At 38.5% G+C, this 22,582-nt stretch overlaps 3 protein-coding genes across 6 annotated transcripts; all 3 read right to left on the bottom strand.

Moving 5' to 3' along the window:
* Positions 1-490: 490 nt before the first annotated feature.
* On the bottom strand, positions 491-5,429 carry LOC117821621 (rho-related GTP-binding protein RhoA-C-like). Of its 4 annotated transcripts, none has more exons than XM_034696032.1 (5): positions 5,322-5,429; positions 4,579-4,734; positions 2,924-3,044; positions 2,695-2,825; positions 491-2,252 (listed from the first exon to the last, which is right to left on the bottom strand). In XM_034696032.1, exons 2-5 carry the CDS (start codon positions 4,732-4,734, stop codon positions 2,079-2,081), a joined length of 582 nt encoding a protein of 193 aa, XP_034551923.1. In that variant the 5' UTR covers positions 5,322-5,429; the 3' UTR covers positions 491-2,078. The 4 variants fall into 4 exon arrangements, with proteins under 4 accessions (XP_034551923.1, XP_034551925.1, XP_034551924.1 ...); XM_034696034.1 differs by having other exon boundaries at positions 5,306-5,324; XM_034696033.1 differs by lacking the exon at positions 5,322-5,429 and adding an exon at positions 5,247-5,263.
* Positions 5,430-6,538: 1,109 nt separating this feature from the next.
* Positions 6,539-14,417, bottom strand: usp21 (ubiquitin specific peptidase 21). The gene is made up of 12 exons (XM_034696030.1): positions 14,328-14,417; positions 13,516-13,913; positions 12,990-13,046; positions 12,761-12,878; positions 12,560-12,674; positions 11,877-11,996; positions 11,302-11,366; positions 11,025-11,212; positions 7,945-8,023; positions 7,743-7,850; positions 7,495-7,609; positions 6,539-7,310 (listed from the first exon to the last, which is right to left on the bottom strand). Exons 2-12 carry the CDS (start codon positions 13,669-13,671, stop codon positions 7,211-7,213), a joined length of 1,221 nt encoding a protein of 406 aa, XP_034551921.1. The 5' UTR covers positions 13,672-13,913; positions 14,328-14,417; the 3' UTR covers positions 6,539-7,210.
* A 472-nt stretch (positions 14,418-14,889) lies between these two features.
* On the bottom strand, positions 14,890-22,390 carry arhgef3l (Rho guanine nucleotide exchange factor (GEF) 3, like). The gene is made up of 13 exons (XM_034695616.1): positions 21,981-22,390; positions 21,675-21,720; positions 21,514-21,564; positions 20,922-20,978; positions 20,650-20,757; positions 20,391-20,549; positions 20,014-20,076; positions 19,795-19,891; positions 18,287-18,363; positions 17,837-18,094; positions 17,218-17,388; positions 15,835-16,024; positions 14,890-15,411 (listed from the first exon to the last, which is right to left on the bottom strand). The coding sequence occupies exons 1-13, from the start codon at positions 22,016-22,018 to the stop codon at positions 15,164-15,166; spliced, it is 1,563 nt and encodes a 520-aa protein (XP_034551507.1). The 5' UTR covers positions 22,019-22,390; the 3' UTR covers positions 14,890-15,163.
* Positions 22,391-22,582: the final 192 nt, after the last annotated feature.

Below are 22,582 nucleotides of genomic sequence, written 5' to 3'. Positions count from 1 at the left end.
ACACATTATAATAAAAAATACCAACAAAAATAGAAGTTAAATTTGAAATAAAACCTTGAAAAAAGAAAATGTAATGAGTTGTCTGCCTTTCTTTTTACTAAATGACTCCTAAGTAAAGGGTTATTGAACAGTTAATTATCAAAAGCATCAGTAGCAGCAGGTTAATTCATAACAGTACAGGAAACACAACCGCATGCTCATATAGGTAGGCTAATTTTGTGCAGACCAGCTAAATGAAGCCACATTAATTCACTTTAAGGGACAGTGGGGTCACAAGACTTTGGCACCAACATTTTCGGGGTCACGGGCTGAAAAGTTTGGGAATCCCTGAACTAGGACACCGAAGATACCCTGTCAAAAAACAACAAAAGAATCAGATATTTTGACAGGTTATGAATGTTTATTAAAGACAAAAAGTAAATTAATGCCAGAAATATAACAAAGACTGTGGTAATCATAAATGAATGAATGGATCCAAGAAACACATAAATACCTTACAACAGAAAACCCCAATGTCACCTTTATTTGGAAAATCCAGAAATCCTAATATGTCACAGTACAAAAAAAGAAAAAGAAAGTATAGGAAAATAGCTGCTTTAGCAGCCCACCCCAAAACTGTCCAGCCATGCACCCTAAGGTTGACCTTTAATTAGTAAAACAAAACAATTCTACAGTTACAATTTATTTATCATTTAACTGACAGGAGCTGATCATAACAGCAGGATTAAGTAAAATGATTAAAATATGATAAGAAAATTAGAGACACCAACATTAAAGTTATAGTACAATAATGACGATTTCATGAGATGGGGAAGATTGCAAAACAGGCAAACTTGAAATACACATCAATAACATGTCCTTACAAGGCCTTGTAAGACATACAGTACATAATGGACATTATAGTAATATTATAAGCCTATTATCTAAAGAAAGAATATTCAACTTATCAACTACACCACTCGTGATTTGACCCACTGATTAACACAATCAAATGAATCGCTAGTACACTCAAAAAAAAAAAAAAAAAAAAAAAAAAAAAAAAAAAAAAAAAAAAAAAGGTCCTACAAAGTCATAATATGTTTAACCTGATTGTGCCTCTATGTGTAGTACAATGTCTTCCAGTAAAGTGAAGGTTTCTGTGTCACTCTGAGTAGCTGTTAATTCCATTACCCATCTGAGCCATAAAATGTGGTTGTCAGGGGTAACTTTGGCATGGAAACAAGGAGTTAGGTCAGTGACGCAGAAGGCCTTTCCATGAATACAGTACATGGACACTTGTTAATACACACTCACACTAAGTAACACACATTCACTGCATGCAGACCTGCACTGGAGAAAACAAACCACCATACAGTTGCACACACTCACGTACTCACACCCGCACACACTCTTAACTACAGGTAAGTAATTCAGTATGGGAAAAATATCTCATACAATCTAGTTTAGGCATACCCCTGCATAGCGCCTGAGTCAGAATATGAGCCTGAAGGAGCCAAGTCAATGACAGGGAGAAGGCATTCACAAAATGTGATGTGTTGACACTACAAATGACAAAATAATACCCCATCTGAAATTATGAATCCCAACCCCACAACTTACTCTTCTTGACTCCTGCTCTCAAGGCACTACATGTAGGCGATACTGTGTAAAATCCACTTAGACATGGTCTTAATTCAAACCTATTTTACATTTATGTATTTTATCCATCTTTCTTTCCAATGTCCCCAGTAATGACCGTTTCTAGCTTCATTCTAATCATGGCACATTGTAACAAGTTTACATCTACTCATCTTTGAATCACCCCCACCAACTGCCCTGGAGATTCCCAGATCAAAAAGATGTTTGATAAAAGCAAGCGAAATGGTATGTAGCCCAATGTAGAGACCAAGGATTGACGTGTAGAAGCCTATCGAATCGTTAAAGATCTGCTTTAATTTGATGAAGATAACTGGGTGATCACAAATTGAGCATCTGCAAAACTTTTCAGGGCCCTCCCCAATATTCTCCCCCCTTTGTCAAATCTCAACGGAAGCTGCCCTCTCATGTGTGATGGCGGCAGCTCCTTGGTGTCCCAGAGCCTATAACAGAAGGCAAGTGGACTTCTTGCCACGTTTCTTGGCCTGCAGTGCTGCCCTAGTAGCCATCTCAAAGACTTCCCTTACACCATCTTTGGTTTTGGCAGAACACTCCTGGTAGCCGTAAGCAGAGATGCGGTTTGCCATTTCTTTGCCATCTTCATATTTAACTGGCTCCTGGAAACAGATGTGAGAAAAGGATTACATTAAGAATGTACATACATGCACATTTACAGGTCTTCCTCCTCCCTCCACCTCTCTGTGCCCTCTGGGAGCAGAGCTTTCAGTTGCTCTGCTCCCATACTCTGGAACTCACTCCCACCGGACATTAGAAATATTGACTCTCTACCCCTCTTCAAATCAAAACTCATAAACCCATCTGTTCCAATCCGCATTCTCTGTTTAATCTCCACTGCTTCATTTTAACTTGGTGTTCCTTTGCTTGTTGTTTTTATATATTTTACCGCATTATTTTATTTATTGTGTTTTAATCCCTCTATAAAGTAGCCCTGAGTGTTGAGAAAGGCGCTTTTAAATAAAATGTATTATTATTATTATTATTATTATTATTATTATTATTATTATTATTACAAAGTCAGTTTGAAGACAAAAAACAGACCTGTTTCATTTTGGCAAGCTCTCGCCTGGTGTGCTCATCATTGCGCAGGTCCTTTTTATTGCCCACCAGGATGATTGGAACATTTGGACAGAAGTGTTTCACTTCAGGTGTCCATTTCTCAGGAATATTTTCTACAGTGAGATAAGAATGCAGTAATTAGTGAAATGCATCAACAGGATCATTGTAAGGCACTGAATGCATAATGGTGTGACAGTTACAAAGACAATACCTAAACTGTCAGGGCTGTCTACAGAGAAGCACATAAGAATAACATCAGTGTCAGGGTAAGAGAGTGGCCGCAGTCTGTCGTAGTCTTCCTGACCTGCTGTATCCCAAAGTGCCAGCTCAACCTGCGAAGAGACAGAGAAAGTAACATGTAAGGAGATATAGTCAACATTGTTGTATAGTCAACCTATTACATTATCATCAATACTTTACTGAAAACACAAAGTAAAAACTCAATAATTATGACGATGATGATGATGATGAAGAAGAAGAAGAAAAAATGCATTAACAAAATCAATAATATTCATAGTTTAAACAAAACAAAAAAATCAGGATAAAAAAATGGGTTCAGTATTTTGTGGTATGAGAGGGATTTAGATTACATTCAGGAAATTAATCAACTGTTTAAAAAAAGTACCGAAGTGTTTGAAGTTTCTTTTTTTTTCTCATCAAAATAAAAATTTTGACTTTAATTCTTATCACTGTTAACAAAAAAAGAGCTACATCCACTGTTGGAAAAACAATACATGACATTTGATGATCACTCGAAGAAATAAGAAATTACAAAGACATTTTCACAGATTTGTGTGTTCTGCAGAACAAAAGAGTACTTGATAATGCAAGTGATGGCTTGTTGCAGCTCTACTTGACATTTCCAAAATCAGATAATAAAAATTATACTGGGAAAGCCTCAATATTCTTTCTTTTTAACCCTAGAACAGTATCACCAGGTGATTTTCACCCGAGCAAACACATCTACATGATTTTCATTATGTTGCGTTTGTCTGAGTGTCATGGGTCCCTGGGTAGCTTAAGCATAGTCTTTAAAAGGCGTGGGTGTTTCCCTACTCCAAAACCCGCTTTTTTCTACAGGCACGTGTTCGGGTGATTTTCACCCGGCTATAGTGTTTTTTTGTTTCTCTCTCCTGCAGCTGTTTGTGTGTCAAGGAGGCTGTGCCTTCACCAGGGAACTCTCAAATGTCCCAGGAGTGGGTGGACCAAACACCAAGTTTCCAGTTTCATCATTTTCTGTGTGTGGAATTTTTGGTCCCGAATCCCAAATTTTTCAGTAATTTTGGAGCATTTTTATAAGTTCCTCCCATGATACATATTTTTCATTTTGTTAGACATGGCACAGTTGAAAATGAAAGAGCACTACTCTAATTTGTCATGTATTGTCATATTTTGACGACAAGTACTTTTAATTGGGTATATTAAATTGGGTATATTAAATCAGGTAAAAACACCCGATGTCAGTGAGGATGTTACTAATTTCAGCGATAGTGTTCTAGGTAGAACTAGGCGATATTTAAAAAGAAGTTTTCACGATAAAGTTATTCATATCAGTCGATATTGCTAATTATCACGTTAAATATCGAATCATTTCATTTACATTTAAAGGCAGATTTTTGAAAGTTTTAGAAATCAGACGGTTTGTTAGCTTGTATGTTGATTTAGTTCTCTGAAAAGCTTCTTGAAACCCTCTTTTCTGACAGTGCTAACAGGAAGCAGGTTTTGTGAAGTTTTAGTTTGTAGATTCTTATTTTTCTCAGATTGAGGTTATTTACATATTTTGCTTAAATAATGTGTTTTACAATGCACAGAGCTGTGTTTTGGGCTCCTCAGATCCAAACACATATCTAATGTTATGTGTCTCACCTGTTTCCCATCCACCTCAATGTCTGCCACATAGTTCTCAAACACAGTGGGGACATAGACTTCTGGGAACTGGTCTTTGCTGAAGACGATGAGCAGGCAAGTTTTCCCACATGCACCATCCCCAACTATCACCAACTTCTTTCTGATAGCAGCCATCTGTGGAGAGAAAAAACAAGTCCCAAACAAGGTCTCACCTTTAACAAGGTAACACGGATTACTGAACTACTCATCAATAGTGATACACACAGACATGTTTTTACAATAAAAGTACTTATGAGAGGTAGGAGTTTACAATTGAAGCTGTGGATCTTTTTCACTCTCCCCTCGCAAACAAATAATATAAGAAGAAACGTTCCGAGTTCACACACCGTCGGAAACGTCAGCAGACCGGCCTCCTCACAGTTTTAAGTTTCTTTCACAAATTCCCTGAGTAACTGCATTAAAATAAACTGAAATAACAATACTGGCAAATATACCGAGGAGGTACAGGCTGTAAACATTTAGCATTTCCGTGCTGTGTTCCCATTCCTGCTGAAACGCTGCTGTTCAGTCGGGCCTGTCAAACCACCTAACATTAGCTAGGTTAGCATTCAACCTAACGGGGTTTTCATGGTTTTAACTTCTGTCATTCAAAGTTTTCTCTTCGAAACTTCATCTACAATACTTACTACGCAAATGTAACACTTAAGTCAACGAAACAAGCCACGGGTTAAAGTTAAAAAGCTACCGTAAAGAATGATTACCGCTTGATGTTTCTGTGTCCGCCTTTCTCCTCTTCCTGACCGACTGGAAAACTCCGCCCACTGTGCACACGCATGCGCAGAATTACCTCATTTGTCAGACTGTGGAACGTTTACTTGAAAATATAATATGGAGCCAAAAACGATGACTTTAATGTTTGGTATTGAAAATAACATTTGGCATTGAAAACATACACTGAAACTGAAAAAATGAACATTGGCATTGAAATACTTTTATTGTAAAAAATTGTAACAGCATCAAAACCGGTATTGGCATTGAAAATGTTTCACTGAAGTTAAAATCACAGACATCAAATGTTATATTATTTAATTTCTAGACATTTGCATTCTAATATTTTTTTGAATAACAATCATATCATATCTATTTGATGTCACTTTTTTTCTATGACAGATTATTTTTTCGATGACGTTTTTTTTAATGCAGAAAAACGTCATCGAAAAAATAATCTGTCATTGAAAAAAAGTGACATCAAATAAATATACTATGATTGTCATTCAAAAAATACGCAAGAGGATTACGGCCACTGAAAAAAAGTCCAATATATATGTTTTTTTATGTTTCTGTTCTAAGAAAAAAGTCAGAATTCTTTGATTTAAGTCAGTTTTTTGACTTTTTTCTCAGAATAATAATGATAATAAAATATATTGGACCTTCACTTTTTTCCCCCCAGTGGATTAAAGTCAGATCTATGAGATAAAAGTCAGAATTCTGAGATTAAAGTCAGAATTCTGACTTTCTTCTAGGAATAATAAAAAATCTATATTCTAAAATATTCTAAAATCTAATTTTGTTTTGAGGGGGCCCTAATCCTCTTCCGTAAAGAAAAAATATTAGAATGCAAAAAATTCTAGAAATTAAATAATATAACATTTGATGTTTATTATTTTAACTTCAGTGAAACGTTTTCATTGCCAATACCTGTTTTGATGCTGTTACAATTTTTTACAATACAAGTGTTTCAATGCCAATGTTTCTTTTTTCAGTTTCAGGGTGTTTTCAATGCCAAATTGTATTTTCCCAACCAAACATTAAAGTCCTTATTTTGGCTCCATAAAAATACGACTTATAAATTCACTTGTAAAGGAATAATCAGATCTATTTAGTAACTTAGTAAAATTCATGAAGTATTAAAATACAAAGTTGATAATAAAACAATAATTAAAACATTGATTTGAAATAAAACTACTGATCAAAATTGTCATTGTTTGTTATTTATTGACTGAAGTATAAATAATACAATCAATATGATGTGTTTTTGTCCATATGTACATTAGCAGAAGAAACGAATGTAAAAAAATATACATACATATATGAATATATGACAGAAATACATAGCCCATTTTGATATTTAAGGATTCCTCCACCTGGAGGAGGGTTTAGATTCTAAAATAGCATAAAGATTAAGTAACAGCTACAGATAGTTAGCCTTAAATTCAAGTTTCTTTCCACAAAACTGTTGCTTACAATTGTAGCGAGACAATCTGAACAAGTCCTATGTCACAACAGTCATGATATGTTTTTTTCTTCCACAGATATATTTGTGTTTAGGTTAGCATGAATCCCAATCATGGTGTGCATTTACAGCCATAACTCCTGCCTAAGGACCAGGGCACAGAGTCCATCTGAACTGTTTCAACTCTCACATTGAGACTCTTCAAAAGCTTCTTTATGATTTAGGAGGGTAGCTCATCTCTTACCCCCCTTAAACTGAGTATGCATTCCCTCTTTCCCCTCCTCCTTGGAGTTTATTCGAGCTAATGAGATTGAGAAGTTCACAGATACCAGAGATGCACTGCTGCTTCTATTTGTTTCTATGGACACTGGAGGTAAAGTTGTTCTGATTGGTTCTCCGGCTCAGCCAGTCTGAGGTCTACTTCCTGACTGTGGTTGTGGTGGTGCTGTTGCTGCGCTGGTAGAACAGCACATAGGCTTGATTGGTCTGAAGCTGGTTCTCTGAGAGAGGAGTCACACTGTAGGATGGCAGACGACGAGTCATGTGAAATCATGGGAAACAGCACAGGTTTATTAAAAAAAAAAAGTCTAAACATAAATTATCCAAAGACACTGAAGACTCTAAAGAAGACTGTCTTTAATTTACAGGTTGCAGGGAATTACGTATTGGAAAAGAAAAATTGAGTACAGGACGGGTCTCACCTTGAGTCATTGTAAAAGCACCAGCCATTTTCATCTGAACAGCAGGCTGTGTAGTGGCCCATGTTCACTGTTCCAGCGTGGTTACATATTGCATATAAATTATATAGAACTGGGCCTGTAAGGTTAAATAAAGATATAATGACTCACTTATTCAGTTTTTGAAGACATATAGTGTGTAAAGGAATAATTTACATGTACTTTCACATTTAAAACCCTATTAAACTTGAATAAAAGTTTTGTTACGTTACCAGAGTCCAGAGGCCCGTAGGGTCCGAGGTCCAGGTTAGTGAGTGGGAAGGACACGTATGTGGTGCTTTTACTGATAGACCAACGTGACATTGTGAACCGATTCAGATCTGATGGAGACTGTTAAGCTCAATAACCTCCGGCACAAAAACATGACTTCATGATAAGGTTCATACTCTGAATAAAAGCAGCTCCCAAGGATACGGATCACAATAACCTGGGGGAACCTCTGGATGGACAGGCGCTTGGTGCACTCTGTATGCCTGTTACACCTCTCACACATCTGAAACACACAAACAAATGTGCATCAGAAATATATTGAAATTTTAAAAGAACCAGGATTTGTTGTACTACTATTAAATACTTTAAAAAATGACCATGTAGACATCTGTTTATGTTTCTTTTAACCCTCGTGTTATGTTCGTTTCTCGCATGTTTAATTATCCAAAAGTGTCAGAACCCAAAAAACATTGTTTACATCTCATTATTAACTCCATTACTAACCATTTCAATCAATATTTAGTGCAGTGGTATTCTTAACCTCTCACAGGTCATGATCCAATGAGGATAATTCACTTGTTTTTCATAAAAATGATTCATGTTAAAACTTTTTTTAATGTACATTATAAAGACCTACATATAAATACAATAGTTTTACATGACATAGATCTTTGTTTATTTATTTGTTTGTATTATTATTTTTTTTATGAAGTGAAGCCCAGATAGTTATGTCGTATTTAGCTAGTTTGGAAGTCATATATTGCCTAAATGGGCAGCAACCTCTGAATACCGCTAGCCTTTCATCCACTTTGACATTAGGACCTAGGTTATAGAGTAGTGGAAGTTGCTCTACCCACAATCCCAAAAAAAACAATTAGTATTTGACCCTTCTGATCCCTTTTAGCCTACATTCTGACTGCCGGGTCAAATTGACCTGAACAGTATATATGTAATATAAACATCCAGGGGGGGTTGCAAATACCTGAAATGAACCATTTTTATTTTACATATTGATAACGCTAATTAAGCCAAGCAGAAGAAGTTTCATACCGAAAAAATACCTTTAACACATTTTTAACTCTAAAATGGGTCAATTTGACCCGCAACATAACGGTAGGTTTAAAATCAATCAAGCTTTATTTATATAGCACCTTTCATACAAATAAAATGCAACCCAAAGTGCTTTACAGCGATTGAAAACAAGAAAGAAGCAGAAATGAAACAATGCTAAGACATTTTAGTGGAAGATAATAATAATGATAATAATAAAACTAATAAAAATACAAATTAAAAATAAGAACAACATAAAAATAAAATAAAATAGAGACCAATGCACACCAAAATAAAATATGTGTAATTAAAATAAGTTAAAGCATCAAAATTAAGAAATAAAAATAGTTAAAATAAATAGATTTAAAAGGTAAGGATAAGAGTTGAAAAATAAAACTAAGGCTGAAAAATATCAATAAAACTGAGTGGATAAATAAAATTAAATAAATGAATGAATAAATACATAAAAATAGAATAAGATAACAGTTAAAATTACTAAAATAATAAAGCAACATTTAAATCAATATTCTAATAAAAGGTAGGTAATAAAATTGTTAAACCCTACATAAAAGCCAGACTGAATAAATATGTTTTTAGTTTACGTTTAAAAGTCTCAATATCTCCATCAGCTCCTCTCAGATCCTCCGGCAGGCTGTTCCATAGTTTGGGAGCGTAGTGGCTGAAAGCAGCGTCACCAAATGTTTTAGTTCTGCTCTTAGGAACAGCTAAAAGAGAGGAGCCGGAGGATCTGAGAGACCTACCTGGTTTATATACTAAAAGCATCTCTGAGATGTAGTCTGGTGCAAGGCCATGCAGTGCCTTAAAAACTAGTAAAATAATTTTAAAATCAATACGAAAAGCAACAGGCAGCCAATGTAAAGATTTTAAAATAGGCGTAATGTGTGCTCTCCCTCTGGTCCTCGTTAAAACTCTAGCTGCTGCATTTTGTATTAACTGCAGTTTGTTAATTGTGTTCTTTGGAAGACCAGAAAGGAGAGCATTGCAGTAGTCCAGCCTGCTGGTTATAAAAGCGTGCATTAGTCTCTCTGTGTTGCTCAGAGAGAGAAACGGCCTCACCCTAGAAATGTTCTTTAAATGATAAAAGGCTGTTTTGGTGATAAAACGAACATGTGGTTTAAAATTAAAATCAGAATCAAATAAAACACCTAGGTTTCTGGCTTCTTGGCTTGGATTAAGTCCATGAACATTTAGTGTGGAGGCCAGTTTCTCTCTCTGAGCCTTTGAGCCGATGACAAGTACGTCCGTTTTTTCCTGGTTGAGCTGTAAAAAGTTATGTGACATCCAGGTTTTAATATCTAAAATGCAGTTAAAAAGTGAGTCAATCGGCCCAGTGTCATCAGGAGACACGGCCACATAGAGCTGAGTGTCATCAGCGTAGCTGTGGAAATCTATGCCATGTCTCCTGATGACACTGCCCAGGGGAAGCATGTACAAGTTAAAAAGTAACGGTCCTAAAATTGATCCTTGCGGTACCCCACAGGTAACCTCATGATGTTCAGAATTTTGATTGTTGATTGTTACATAAAAATTTCTGTTAGAGAGGTAGGATGCGAACCATTTAAAAACACTACCGGACAGGCCAACATACTCACTTAATCTGTTTAAAAGAATTTGGTGGTCAACAGTATCAAAATGTCACACTTTACAGAACATTTCTCTGTTATACTATCAAAAATACTTGTAGGTATAGCTGTCCCTCTTCATTGTACGTCCACAAGACCCTAACAATAAGAATCAGATTTCAGTACCAACTTCTTCAGTGGTTTTCATGTGTTTGATCATACAATTTCTCTTATGGTGTTGGTATTTTGTCAGTTTTGTCCTGTGCAGTCCAATGCTTGTAACAAAGTTGACTTTTTTGTTTGTATTTGGATGGATACCTCAGTGCTAGCGTTGTCTTTCCCTCTGCAGAAATGTATAGATGCTTCTTTTACCATGAAGTTTGTTAGCCTCGGTGCAAGTCTACATTGAATAATGCAGGACACCAATAAGAAAGTAATTATGGATGTTTGCTGCATGAAAAAATGTTCATGACTGGCTACATTTTTGGTGTCAGCTGCATGAATACACTTTAGATTTACTCACTATAAACAACACATCTGTAAAAATATAAGTTAGATTTATATGATTAAAAAATGTAGGTAAGGCATTGATCCCAGCTTACAAGTCTAGTGGCACATTGATGCATTGTAATCCATTGTTTTTTCACTTACAGGTGAATTCTCCTTGTCGAGTTTCTCCTCTTGAGAGAAGAGGTCCAGGCACTGCCTCAGCGTCACCTCCCCTGTTGAGCTCTTCTTAGGGATGGGCAGCGACAGATCGCAGAACACATCAAATGTATTGGAGTAGTGGGAGCACACAGAACAATGCAGAGAGCTCCGCAGCTGACCTGAGAACAGATCTACAAGGAGGATGGCAAGAATGATGAATGGTTTCTTTTATCAGACAGATAAGAGTGACAGATCACAATGACTGGATTGCTCTCCTTACCAACTATTCTGCTGTCATCTCTCTCCAGGTGCTTCTTCCACATAGCTGCTGCTTCTTCTGAAATCCTGGGAGGAGGGAAAGAGGGGAACAAAATTTTGTTGCATTGAGAACATCGAAGTTTCAAGGTTGCAAAAGAGTCACGCTAAGGGTGAAAGACATCATCTATAAACTTAAGTGTCAGGATATTATCTTTACATTGTGTAGATTCTGTAATGTGAGGAAATTTGAAGAATAGTTCACATGCTTATTCTTTTACGGTCAACGATATGTGTCATTTCCGTTAGTCAGATTGTGAAAACATGAGTGTGGTGATGCTGGCTTTTTCAGGGAATAATACAAACATTTGCAGATTCTCAAGTTTGTATTCCATAAAATAAATAAACACATTTTAGATTTGATCAGATTGTATGCAGACGATAGCGTGTTCTTTAAATCGCACATTTTTTCCTTGTATAAGATTTTTAAGACAATACAATATTGCTTTTTTTTCTGCATTGCAAAACTTTACAAATCCACTGTATCCTGGTACATCTTGTAGCTGCAGAGTCTTGCAAATACACAGCCCTACTACTCACCTAAATCTGGCATATTTCTGTTCGGGTTCCTTCCCTGTTCGCCGAACGTAGGGTCTACGGTTGATTTCTGTATGCAGCTTGTCCAATAAAAACCTGAGAAACTCCTGTGCATCCTGCTGACTGGACAAAGAGGAAGAGACACAGGGGCATGTCTTTACACCACTGTTAAAGGAAGTTACAGTTGTGCTCATGAGTTTACATACCATGGCAGCATTTGTGATTTTTTTGGCCAGTTTTCAGAGAATATGAATGATAAGAGAAAAAAAAAATTTCACTCATGATTAGTGGTTGGCTGAAGCCATTTATTGTTAAACAACTGTGTTTACTCATTTACGCATTATATCATAATGCCAACAGAAACTACCCAAGAAATCATACATTCTGCCAGGGTGTGCAAACTTATGAGCACAACAGTATCTCTTCACAATCCTGAATTTCAAAACATAACACAGTTTCTGTCCTGAGGGCCGAGATGGAAGGTCATTGAAATATTTAACAGCCCCTCATTTGTCCTTCAGTGTAACAGTATGTCGTGCTCTTGAGGTGAGCTGCATGATTTGTAAAGAATCATTCGTGTCTCTACCTCATGTTTTTGCCTTTGTACATCACTAATGTCTCTTTCACAAAAGTAGCACGGATGCAGTTAACCTTGAGAAAAAGAAAATCACAATCTGCATTCTCACCTGTAACCACTGAAGTAAGGCACTGCTTCTTTAAAAATACTGTAAAACTTGCGTGGATTTACACATGTGTCTCCTTCATTCATATCCCAGAGGCCCGACAGCACCTGGGAGAAAGCTGTGCATAGGAAAACAAGAGTCATTCAAAAAAGGTGAAAGCATTACTTTGGGAGGGATATAAGGAAGAGGAAGGAGGTGTTGTACCTTCCATGAGCTTTGCGTCCTCTTTTGAGTATTTCTCTTTCCTGTAGGACAGTAAGAAGCAGTAGTCTCGTAGGCCACGTGTGTGAGACAAACACTGGACGACTGCATTCAGGAAGCACTAGGTAGGAGAATAAAAATAAGAGTAAAGTAAGAGTGATTAAGCAAAAGCAAAAACAAAGCTCAAGAAGTAGTTATGTTTAAAGCAATTCCTGCATCTTTTGACACTTACAGTATTTCCAATGTTTCTAAGGCCAACTCTTCCGCTTCCGATTGTGAGCTGCTCTTTCTGGAAAATAAAGACAAGACAGGAAGCTATTCACACATGTTCCTGGTTTGTTACAACAAAGAGCATCAATCCAATCTGCATCTGTATATCCATGCAGTTTAACGCATGCATGCCCTACCATTTGACCCCTAGTGCCGTACAATATGTAACTGTCTTTCTGCTTTAACCCCTTCATGTCATAGTGTGTACTGCAAAGGTGGGACAGATTTAGCCTTCTTATCTCATTAACATAACAAGAGAGGCTAAAAGGAGGTCAGTCCCAAGCACTCATCCTATTAGAGTCCAGGGAGTGCTGACAGGTGCTTAAACACGTGTGTCAATGTGTACTTTCCATTAATTCCTTTACACAATATCTCTGACTGTGTTTATGCTCGTCTTAAGCACATCCTCAAATTAAGAGAAAGTTAAGAGCAGCTCTGAAAGCCTGAGTGCCAGTTAAAGGTTTTAACACTGTTGTGTTGTTTCCTACCTCATTGTCAGTGACCAGAAGCAGACCCATCAGTGATGTGTAGAGGACAGACTGGGAGATATCTGCTGTCTCTCTTTGCAGGCCTTTCTGAGACACGAGGGTTCGACACAAGGCCTCACAGGAGGGTTCGATGTTGACGCCGCTGGCTCCAGGCATCCTGTTTCACTGGTAAACCTCAGATGTGTAAAGCCTCAAAAAGGCTTCCCAAGAAAAGGAAAAACCACGTGGTTCTACAGCTGGTTTGTTTTTACATGCACGGTCAAAGGTGAGTGCAAAGCGGTGGTAGGTCATAAGCTGTTTGGCAGAGAGACAAAGTCCCCTTTCTTTAATTAAGGTGTGAAGCAGATGATTGTTATCCCTCTGTTTCCGGGGACAATGATGAAGGACGTCATTCACAGCTGAGGGAAAAAGAACAGGATTAATTTGTGAATGAGCATCCCTTTAAAGTAAATCCTGGTCTTGAATAGATCGAGTTGATCTACTCCGGCTCACTTTTCTCTCACATAATTACAGCGTGCAGAGCAGTACGGAAAGTTGACACCTCAATGAGTTCACACATTTACAAAATGAGATGTTCAGCTTAAGTTTAGCTGATTTAAGAATCAAGTGCATCAAATTTATCAATAAAAAAGAAAGAAATCAATGAAAACACAGGGCATGCTAATCTTACAACGAAGCCACATTCTGAGATGTTAGCAAACTCTAATGCTGTTTTATACAGATGGAAGAAATCTTGCAAACAAAGTTAGTTTCCAGATAATACCTTATTATTTAAGTAACACTGGCAGATAAACAAAGGGGTTCGGACTCACCTGATCACCCGGTCACTCTATCTGTGGACAAACTGTCCCCACCGAACTGTTCCCATCACCTGCTGAGCTGTTAAAAATGCATAAGGGGACATCTACTGTTACACAGTGTGACTGTGGGCTAGAACTGAAAGTCTACCTCTCTCTCTCTCTCTCTCTCCTGCACTGTCACCGGTTTTGGAGAGAGAGAGAGAGAGAGAGAGAGAGAGAGAGAGAGAGAGAGAGAGAGAGAGAGAGAGAGAGAGAGAGAGAGAGAGAGAGAGAGAGAGAGAGAGAGAGAGAGAGAGAGAGAGAGAGAGAGAGAAAGAGAGAGAGAGAGAGAGAGAGAGAGAGAGAGAGAGAGAGAGAGAGAAAGAGACAGAGAGAGAGAGAGAGAGAGAGAGAGAGAGAGAGAGAGAGAGAGAGAGAGAGAGAAAGAGACAGAGAGAGAGAGAGAGAGAGAGAGAGAGAGAGAGAGAGAGAGAGAGAGAGAGAGTGAGGATAAGCATCTCTAATCTTGTCTTTTTAAATCTTGTTGGCTATACTTAGATCTGTCTTTGTGTGCTTTGCCAAGAGTACCTGAAGACACTTTTGATCGTCAGTTTATTAAAAAAAAGACAACAATGACAACAAAGTAACTTCATACATTCAATAATACTGTTAAAGCTGTGTAACACATTTCATCACAATCATACTGTCCATCAACAAATACAAGAACAGAAAGCCAGCCATGTTGTGAATGCAATGCAAGTGTCTAACCACAATAATCTTTCTTAAAGTCCATTTTTTTAATTCCTACAAAGTCAATGTACAGATCTTTAGACCCTCCAAAGGCCTTCTGGTGTTCAGTCTACAAACATTCAGCGGCTGGTGTGGTCCGCCATGTCTGTGTCTGAGCTGAGGCTGAGCTCAGCTATGTGATACAAGGCGGGGTCAGGGTGCAGGGAGAGCTGCGACTGGCTGGTCTGAGCGGTCCTGTCCCTGGACTGGACGATGGCTTGCCGCAGACAGCCGATCCACTGCTGCTTGCTGAAGGAGTCGTTGGCCTGCAGGCTGTAAGGGTTTGCTTTGGAGCGCCCTCTGCTGCTCACACGGAAACAGTTTTTCACTGAGGAGATGGAGAGATAGAGAGAGGAAGAGAAAGGGGGTTGAGAAGCAGAAGTTCAGTTTTAGCTTCCACTTGAAATAACAGGGTGGAGCAGCATATTATTTCTCAATTTACTGACCTTCTCTTGACCTACATTTCTATTATTTGTCCCTTTTTAACCAGCAATCATGAAACACAAGCTAAAACTTGAGCTGTCAGACTTCAGTAAATTGTTTGCTGCTTCTTTGTTTAAAAATAGATTGTTTTGAAAGCCTGCCTAGACAAACAAAGGGCATGACAAGCTAAACTTTCAATTGTACAGAAAATGATTAAACAGAAAAATCTTTTAAAAACATCAGCAGAACGATCTACAGTGAAAACTACCCACTGTGTCCTTTTCTGTGGCGGCTTCTAAGACATTGATTTGTAGTATTTAGATTTTACCTTTATCATTTCCAGTGAACGCTCCCCTGAAGGAACCCCCTCCAGCAGGCTCTCCGTCAGGGATCTCCTCCAGATTTATCAGGGCATTAGGCAAAGGCTGTCTGTACACATTGAACACCTGACCCCCTTCTTTGTCTTCCCCTGGCCTGGACAGCACCAATGCCAGCTCAAACAGGAAGACATGCAGCCGCTGCCAAAAGAGACAGATGTATTTACCATGTTTGTATGCTGCAAAAACTCAAAATCTTACCAAGTGAAATTGTCTAATTTTTAATCAAAATGTCTGATCCCACTTAATTTAAGATAAATTTACTTAACAAGTAACATTTGAGCAAGATAAAGGGACTTGTTTTAAGACAATGCATCTGAAATATCTTGCTAAGTCAAACAATCTTGAAACTATCTTGAGTTGTAATTTAGAAGAAACAAGGTTTATTTTACATTTCATAGATTTTTCAAGCTGAGATTCATTGTAGGGGATGGATAATCTTGATTTAAGACAAACACTTTACTTGATTTAAGTAAAGAAAGAAAGAAAGAAAGAAAGAAAGAAAGAAAGAAAGAAAGAAAGAAAGAAAAGTCTTTGTTTTTAAGGGTGGGTTTCAGTTTTCAGGCACTGTTTCTTCTAAATCAGATAAAAATATACATCCTCAAACTACAAGCACACAATGAAACACCTACTTTAGAGCATAGCTGGCTTATCCTAGAAAACAACATGACTGAATATTATTATAGCCAGCTCACTATGAGAAGACATTATATCTCAAAATGCTCAAATTAAACTTTGCAATCTTATTACAAGTACATTATAAGTGCAAGATGGTCTTAAACCTAGAGAAGTGCTGCTATAATACAACTCAAATTAAGGTGAATATATCTCAAATTAAGAAGTTCACATGAAATGTATTAGTGCAAAAATCCTTTTTTGAGTGAAAAAATACTAATTGTTAGCATTCCTGGCTTATTCTGAGGCACTAAGCTTTAAAATACTGGTAAAATATTGCTTAAAATAAGTTTTCCCGGCTAATTTTAAGATCACAGTTTTCCAAATATTTCATCTTATTTTAAGAAATCTTACCAAGCTAATTTTCACTTGTTGTATTGGCAGATTTTTACGCTTATTTCAAGGCAAAAGTAAATACGTTTTTTTTTCTTGTTTCTGGAGAGGCATTTTTTTTCCAGAGTATGTTTATTATAACAGTTACAGATTTGGTATGACTGTGATATGAAAGAGTGCTCATGAATGAAAAAGACATAGATTCAAAACAATCAGGCAGAGAGGAGCAAATATGTAGAAATTTAGATGGTCGCCTGTCTCTGTAGTCAAACCTTTTATCTGAAGTGAACATATAAAAGTAGTTAACATAATAAGCGAGCAGTTACCTGGCCCTTGTTGTTCTTCAGCTCTCCGTGGCAGTACAGAAAACGGGACTGCTGGATCTCTGGTAGTCTCTGACTCTCATCCAGGTAGCTCAGACCTCGCCTGTAGAACTGACACTCTGCCTCCCCGGTCTTCTTGTTCACCTCCCCCACGATGCTCTGAATCAGTTCCAACTGAACACAACAAACAATGATGTAGCATCATTGTATTATAGTTGTAGGAAAAAAACATGCACTATGTTAAGTCTGATAGCTTCCTGTTTGAAATGTTTGCCATTAATATTTATAGAAGGAGACTAAAGGCATTGCAAAAGGAAAACTATCTCCTGGAGGGAAACAAATAACAAATAATGATAGACCAGCCAAAGTTTTATTTTCAAATGACTGCCAACCTAAGGTGGCAATATGTGCAGTCTATAGATTCAAACATGGGGGTGTTAACTGAGGCCAAATGGTTGGATTTTCCATCCAGGGTCCAAGGCTTGAACAAATATGAGCATGAACACAATAGTGTGCTTAAGGCTAAAGCTCTGCAAGTCTAAAGGGTTAACATTTAGATTCAGCATTTATCTAAGTTAGTATTTCTGTATAATCACTTTTGTATGCAAGGACACCAACTCACAGCGTCAGGTAATGTGTCCTCGTCTGGGTGATCTGGAGGTGTGCACTTCTGGATCTCTTTCAACAACAGCGGGTATTTGACCAAACGGCTTCTGGGAAGATCCAGAAAGTTCCACAGGTCCAGTTTTCTGCTGAATGAGGACTCCTGACACAGGCGCAGAAAGCGCTCCACTCTTTTCTCCTGCTTCTTCTGGTCCAGCAGAGCTTTGGCCCCTACCTGGTTACAGCAGTACGTGACGTAGGACTCCAGGCAAGGAAACTGCAACGACAAAAGACGAAGACAAGAAATTCAAAGTTAGATAAAAAGGCAGAGAGCACACAGTCTGAACTCTGTGACACCGGTTTGAAGAGGAACACAATTGAGAAAGCACAGGAACTGGAGCAAGTAAAGGTGGGTTGTGCCTTTTTTTCTCTTTTTTCTCTCTCTCTCAGTTTCCATAGAGACACTCACCCAGTTCATCAGAGTAGGCCCCACCTCTCCAACTGTCTTCTCTGATCCCCTCAGACGCTCCAGACGACTCAGGAGATCTGAATAAAAAAATAACATCAGGACCCTCTAAATGTAGACACTATTGATTTTGTTGACTGCGCCAGAAATATCACATTCAACTTATTCAGCTTTTTTTATTTTTATTTTTTTCCCAGGACAGCTGAAGAGAGACAGGAAGCGCGGGGAGTAGAGAGTGGGGGAAGACATGCAGAAAATGGATGACCTGGCGGGGGTCGAACCGACGACCTCTACGACAAGGACTATAGCCTTGATACGTGGGGCGCTTAGACGGCTAGGCCACCAGCGCCTTATTCAGCTTCTTTTACTCAATAATAACTCCCACTCAGTAATAAGAAGCAAACATTATGCAATGAATGAATTGTTGTGCTGAGAACCTTTTTAAAACAGATCAATACCAATGAACAAACATAAAACGTACTTTGTACAAAGGGCTGTCACAGAAAAGACCAAAAAACTTCACTCCGCTGTTCTGAGAACTGAACTTGTGAGGGGGAAAATAAGTTTTCAATCTGCTGTGTACAGAGAGCAGATGTGAAGGTGTGTGTGGGAGAAGAGGTGACTGATGGTAGCAAGGTGATCACATTAAAACAGTAGGGGACTGGGGCGCTGGTGGCTTAGCGGTCTGAGTGCCCCACGTTTAGAGGCTACAATCCTTGTTGCAGAGGTTGCCGGTTCGACTTCAGAATTGATTTTAAGATTTTGCTTTTTGTTTTCAAAGCTCTGAATGGTCTGGCCCCTCCCTATATAACTGACCTCCTGGGCCCTTACAAAACCTCCAGGCCTCTGAGGTCTTCTGACACGGGTCTCCTGGCAGTTCCCCGGTCAAAATATAAACTCAAGGGCAAAAGCGCTTTTAGTGTCAAGGCCACGCGTCTCTGGAACAGCCTCCCCTCCTCAATCAGGGCCGCCCCCTCTGTCGACTCTTTTAAGACTCGCCTCAAAACACACTTTTATATTTTAGCATTTAAGTCCTCTAGCCCTGAATAGGTTCTCATTTCCAATGCTGTGCTTTCCTTGTTGTTTGTTTGTTTTAATGATTGCTTGTTTGGTCTCACATTGTGGGTTTTTTGTATGTATTGTACAACACTTTGGTCAGCTTCTGCTGTGTTTTTAAATGTGCTTTATAAATAAATTTGACTTGACTTGACTTTGACTCCTGGCTGGATGTATTCCCCCTCTCTCTACTCCCCACATTCCCTGTCTCTCTTCAGCTGTCCTGTCATTAATTAAAGGCAAAATGCCCAAAAACAGAACATTAAAAAAAAAAAAAAAAGAAAGTTGGGGACTCATAATTGGGGAAAAAATTAATGACGAACTACAATTAACTGAGGAAGTCTACCTTTGACATTATTTTTAACAAATTATCTGTAAATGCAATTAATTTCAGTTAGAGCCTGTTTAATTTGACTTTATTACAGTAAGGGTCGCAAAGAAGAGGGATGCATCACCTTGATGGAGAGGAATGAGAGAGTCCAGTGTACCAAAGATTTGTCCGAGCTCACTTTCTGTCATGATGTCCAACTTCAGCATGGGCTCATAGTACACCTGGTAGTACGAAGCAATATTAAGGATGGAATCGATGCAGGAAACCAAAGAAAAATTGGTGTAAGGAAGTCCTACAAACATGTGCTCTTATATAAAGTAATTACGGTAAAATGTGTTTGTACCTTCCTGACCAGACTGAGGTCGTCAATCAGTTGTCTCTCTCCCTGAGTGAGCTCATAGATCACCTACAGGAGAGAAAGAACAACATGAGGATGCATGCAACATGCAAAAAAACACTCTTGCACATTATGTGAAATGCACAGCATGAGTTTCACAGCTGATTGTACAATAAAGGAAGTTAGGCTTAAAGTGCCAGCTCACATCCTCTTTCAGAGTCACTATGGAGTGCTGCTTTACAGAAATACAGAGCAGGCAGGGGTAAGCCCTGCCCACACTGCAACCATGGTCTCACAGCTTGGCCAACATACCCCTCAAAATGATGCACTTTATTATTATCATTAGAGTTGTTACGATAAACTACACATGATGCCCTTCACACCTCTTGCCGTTTGATTTCCTTTGCAGTGAGGTCATGACTCTCCACAGTGTCGCTCCAGCACTGGCTGTTGCGCCGGCGTGGAAAGGACGAGGCCTTGGTGCGAGGACGCAGGGGGGCCGGGGGTAAAGGTCGAGCTTCAGTGCGAAAACTGATAGACCTCTGTGAAAAAAAGCAGAGCAGTCAAACTCCTGCACGTAAATGACATTTGCTGCTCATTCTGTGCGACAGCAGATGTGAGATTGTGGTTGTGCTTCTTTACCGAAATAGACTGTCCGATGCGTTTCAGAGCAGGGGTCTTCACTGGTGTTAAGACCCCTGTTAGGCTGTTGGACTTCACCACTGGTTTGACTCTTTTATTACTTGGCTCCTGAGATTAAATCAGAATTACAAGTTAGAATCTAACTTTGATGCATGTGAAAGTAACTGAGCTACAAGCTGATCATCATGGTGGCTCACTTATCTACTGCTGGATGCACACTGCTGTACAAAACTCTAAATCACACATCTTTCACCTGCAGAACAGGTTCCTACCTCTGAATCCTTCATGTGCTCAGACATCATTTCATCCTCCTCGTCTTCCTCTTCATCCTGATAACACAGCATAGGTCACATAACAGAATGTTAAAGATGTTAGATAGAGAGAGAGGAAAGTGTAGACAGATATGGAGAAGGCTGAGTTGTTGCATGGTGCAGATCTCTCATTTCCTGTGTGACACTTTCATAGAGGAAGGAGGTTGAAACTGTGCCTGTGTAGTAAAAAGATGTCTGCCTGTTTTTTTTTTTGCCTTTATAACCACATCAGCTGTATGTTCAGTACAGTCTCTTTGAAAGGGGTTTAAATACCTCCAATAAAAAACTGGTTTGTGTTAGCAGACAACAGAGATAACAGATGCAGAACTAGGAAATGACCAGATGAAATCTAATGAGGTGATCTATAGATTGGATTTAAAGGTTTGTGGGTTCACAGAGCTTCTCCAGCTGCACAGACAAAATTCTCGTCAGCTCTGCACTCAGAATTGTGGTCACAAAAGGTAAGGTTGACTAACTTCCGCTAGTTACACAGAAACTGAGAGAGGCTGAAGAAGCACCTATGCAACAGAGTTTTATCAGATTTTACCCTCACCTCTGTGATTCTGATGACAGGCCCAGGGGCTGGGTCTTGTTTTCTCTTTTTCTAAAAATATAAATTAATTAGAGATTTCATTGTTTTTGAGCAAACAACCTTAAAGGGTTTAGAAAGGAGGAAAGAGATAAAAAGAAATAAAGGTTAATGGAATTGCATACCCCTGCATGGTCACAGGGAACGTGTCTTTCATCGGGTGCTGCAGACCTACAAAGAGCAATACACAGTTTCAGTTATTTTGTAATAAGCTTGAAAAATCCAAATCATTTCTGCCTTAAATACTGATATGTTTGACATAAATTGAGGCTGCTACTTTAACTAAGTAATTCATATTTTGCCATCATGGTATCAGTGGTACCTCTGATTTAGTTTGTTTTAATCAAAGCTTGTCAGTTCTAAGCATTAAAGTTCAGTACGTAGCACCGAAAAGCAGAAAACGATTAAGTAAAACGTTAAAGGTATCATACCAGGAAGTCCTTGGTACACCACTCTCCTCCACTTCCATCTCGTCTTTTCTTCAGTGCATCTTTATACAAACTCGACACACTCAAAATGAGAAAGGTTGAAACGATCCGACTTTACAGGCTTCTGTTTCTGTCACACAGCTAATTTTTGTTAAAGTTCAGTGTGCTCCTTCCTCCTCGCTTTCTTCCTCATCTCACAATCGACCACATCCTTTTGAGTTGCACATACTCATGTATCCGCTCTTCTAAAGGGAGGGCTCAAAACTAAACTTGTACAACAAATCTATTTAAATGACGTTCAACTGACAAAGCATTAAAACTCATTTCAACCAATCAAATCTACAGCATAAGATTAAGTGAGGATAAATTAACAGCTTTGGTAAAGAGTTGATAAGGCTTCCTGTTCTTCTGTCGTATTCTCTGTAATCAAAACTTTTTCAGGTTTTTCATCTGAAATTATCAGGTAGGCGTCGAGCCGATTCAGGCAGTGCTTCCCGGATGTGCTTCAAAGTGAAACTTCTGAGAAATCCACAAGCAGGTCAGACAGGAAAATAATAAGTGCATCAGAGTCAAGTGTCAAACCAGAAGTGATTCATTCTAGTCAG

The sequence above is a fragment of the Notolabrus celidotus genome, chromosome 11 (assembly GCF_009762535.1).
Source record: "Notolabrus celidotus isolate fNotCel1 chromosome 11, fNotCel1.pri, whole genome shotgun sequence".
Classification (NCBI taxonomy): domain Eukaryota; kingdom Metazoa; phylum Chordata; class Actinopteri; order Labriformes; family Labridae; genus Notolabrus; species Notolabrus celidotus.
Note: the sequence above shows the minus strand (reverse complement) of the source record. Positions and strands in the feature narration are given on the sequence as shown.

Excerpts from the sequence above, each read along its gene's own strand:
- arhgef3l (XM_034695616.1), bottom strand. The coding sequence starts at position 22,018 with ATGGAAGTGGAGGAGAGTGGTGTACCAAGGACTTCCTG. Across the intron at positions 21,565-21,674 it reads TTCCCTGTGACCATGCAGGG|AAAAAGAGAAAACAAGACCC; the intron begins GTATGCAATTCC and ends TTATATTTTTAG. Across the intron at positions 20,758-20,921 it reads AGCACATGAAGGATTCAGAG|GAGCCAAGTAATAAAAGAGT; the intron begins GTAGGAACCTGT and ends ATTTAATCTCAG.
- LOC117821621 (XM_034696032.1), bottom strand. The coding sequence starts at position 4,734 with ATGGCTGCTATCAGAAAGAAGTTGGTGATAGTTGGGGATGGTGCATGT. Across the intron at positions 2,826-2,923 it reads AGACAGCCCTGACAGTTTAG|AAAATATTCCTGAGAAATGG; the intron begins GTATTGTCTTTG and ends ATCTCACTGTAG. Across the intron at positions 2,253-2,694 it reads AGCTTGCCAAAATGAAACAG|GAGCCAGTTAAATATGAAGA; the intron begins GTCTGTTTTTTG and ends ATCTGTTTCCAG.
- usp21 (XM_034696030.1), bottom strand. The coding sequence starts at position 13,671 with ATGCCTGGAGCCAGCGGCGTCAACATCGAACCCTCCTGTGAGGCCTTG. Across the intron at positions 12,879-12,989 it reads TTAGAAACATTGGAAATACT|TGCTTCCTGAATGCAGTCGT; the intron begins GTAAGTGTCAAA and ends TCTCCTACCTAG. Across the intron at positions 11,367-11,876 it reads CAGAAATATGCCAGATTTAG|GATTTCAGAAGAAGCAGCAG; the intron begins GTGAGTAGTAGG and ends CCCTCCTCCCAG.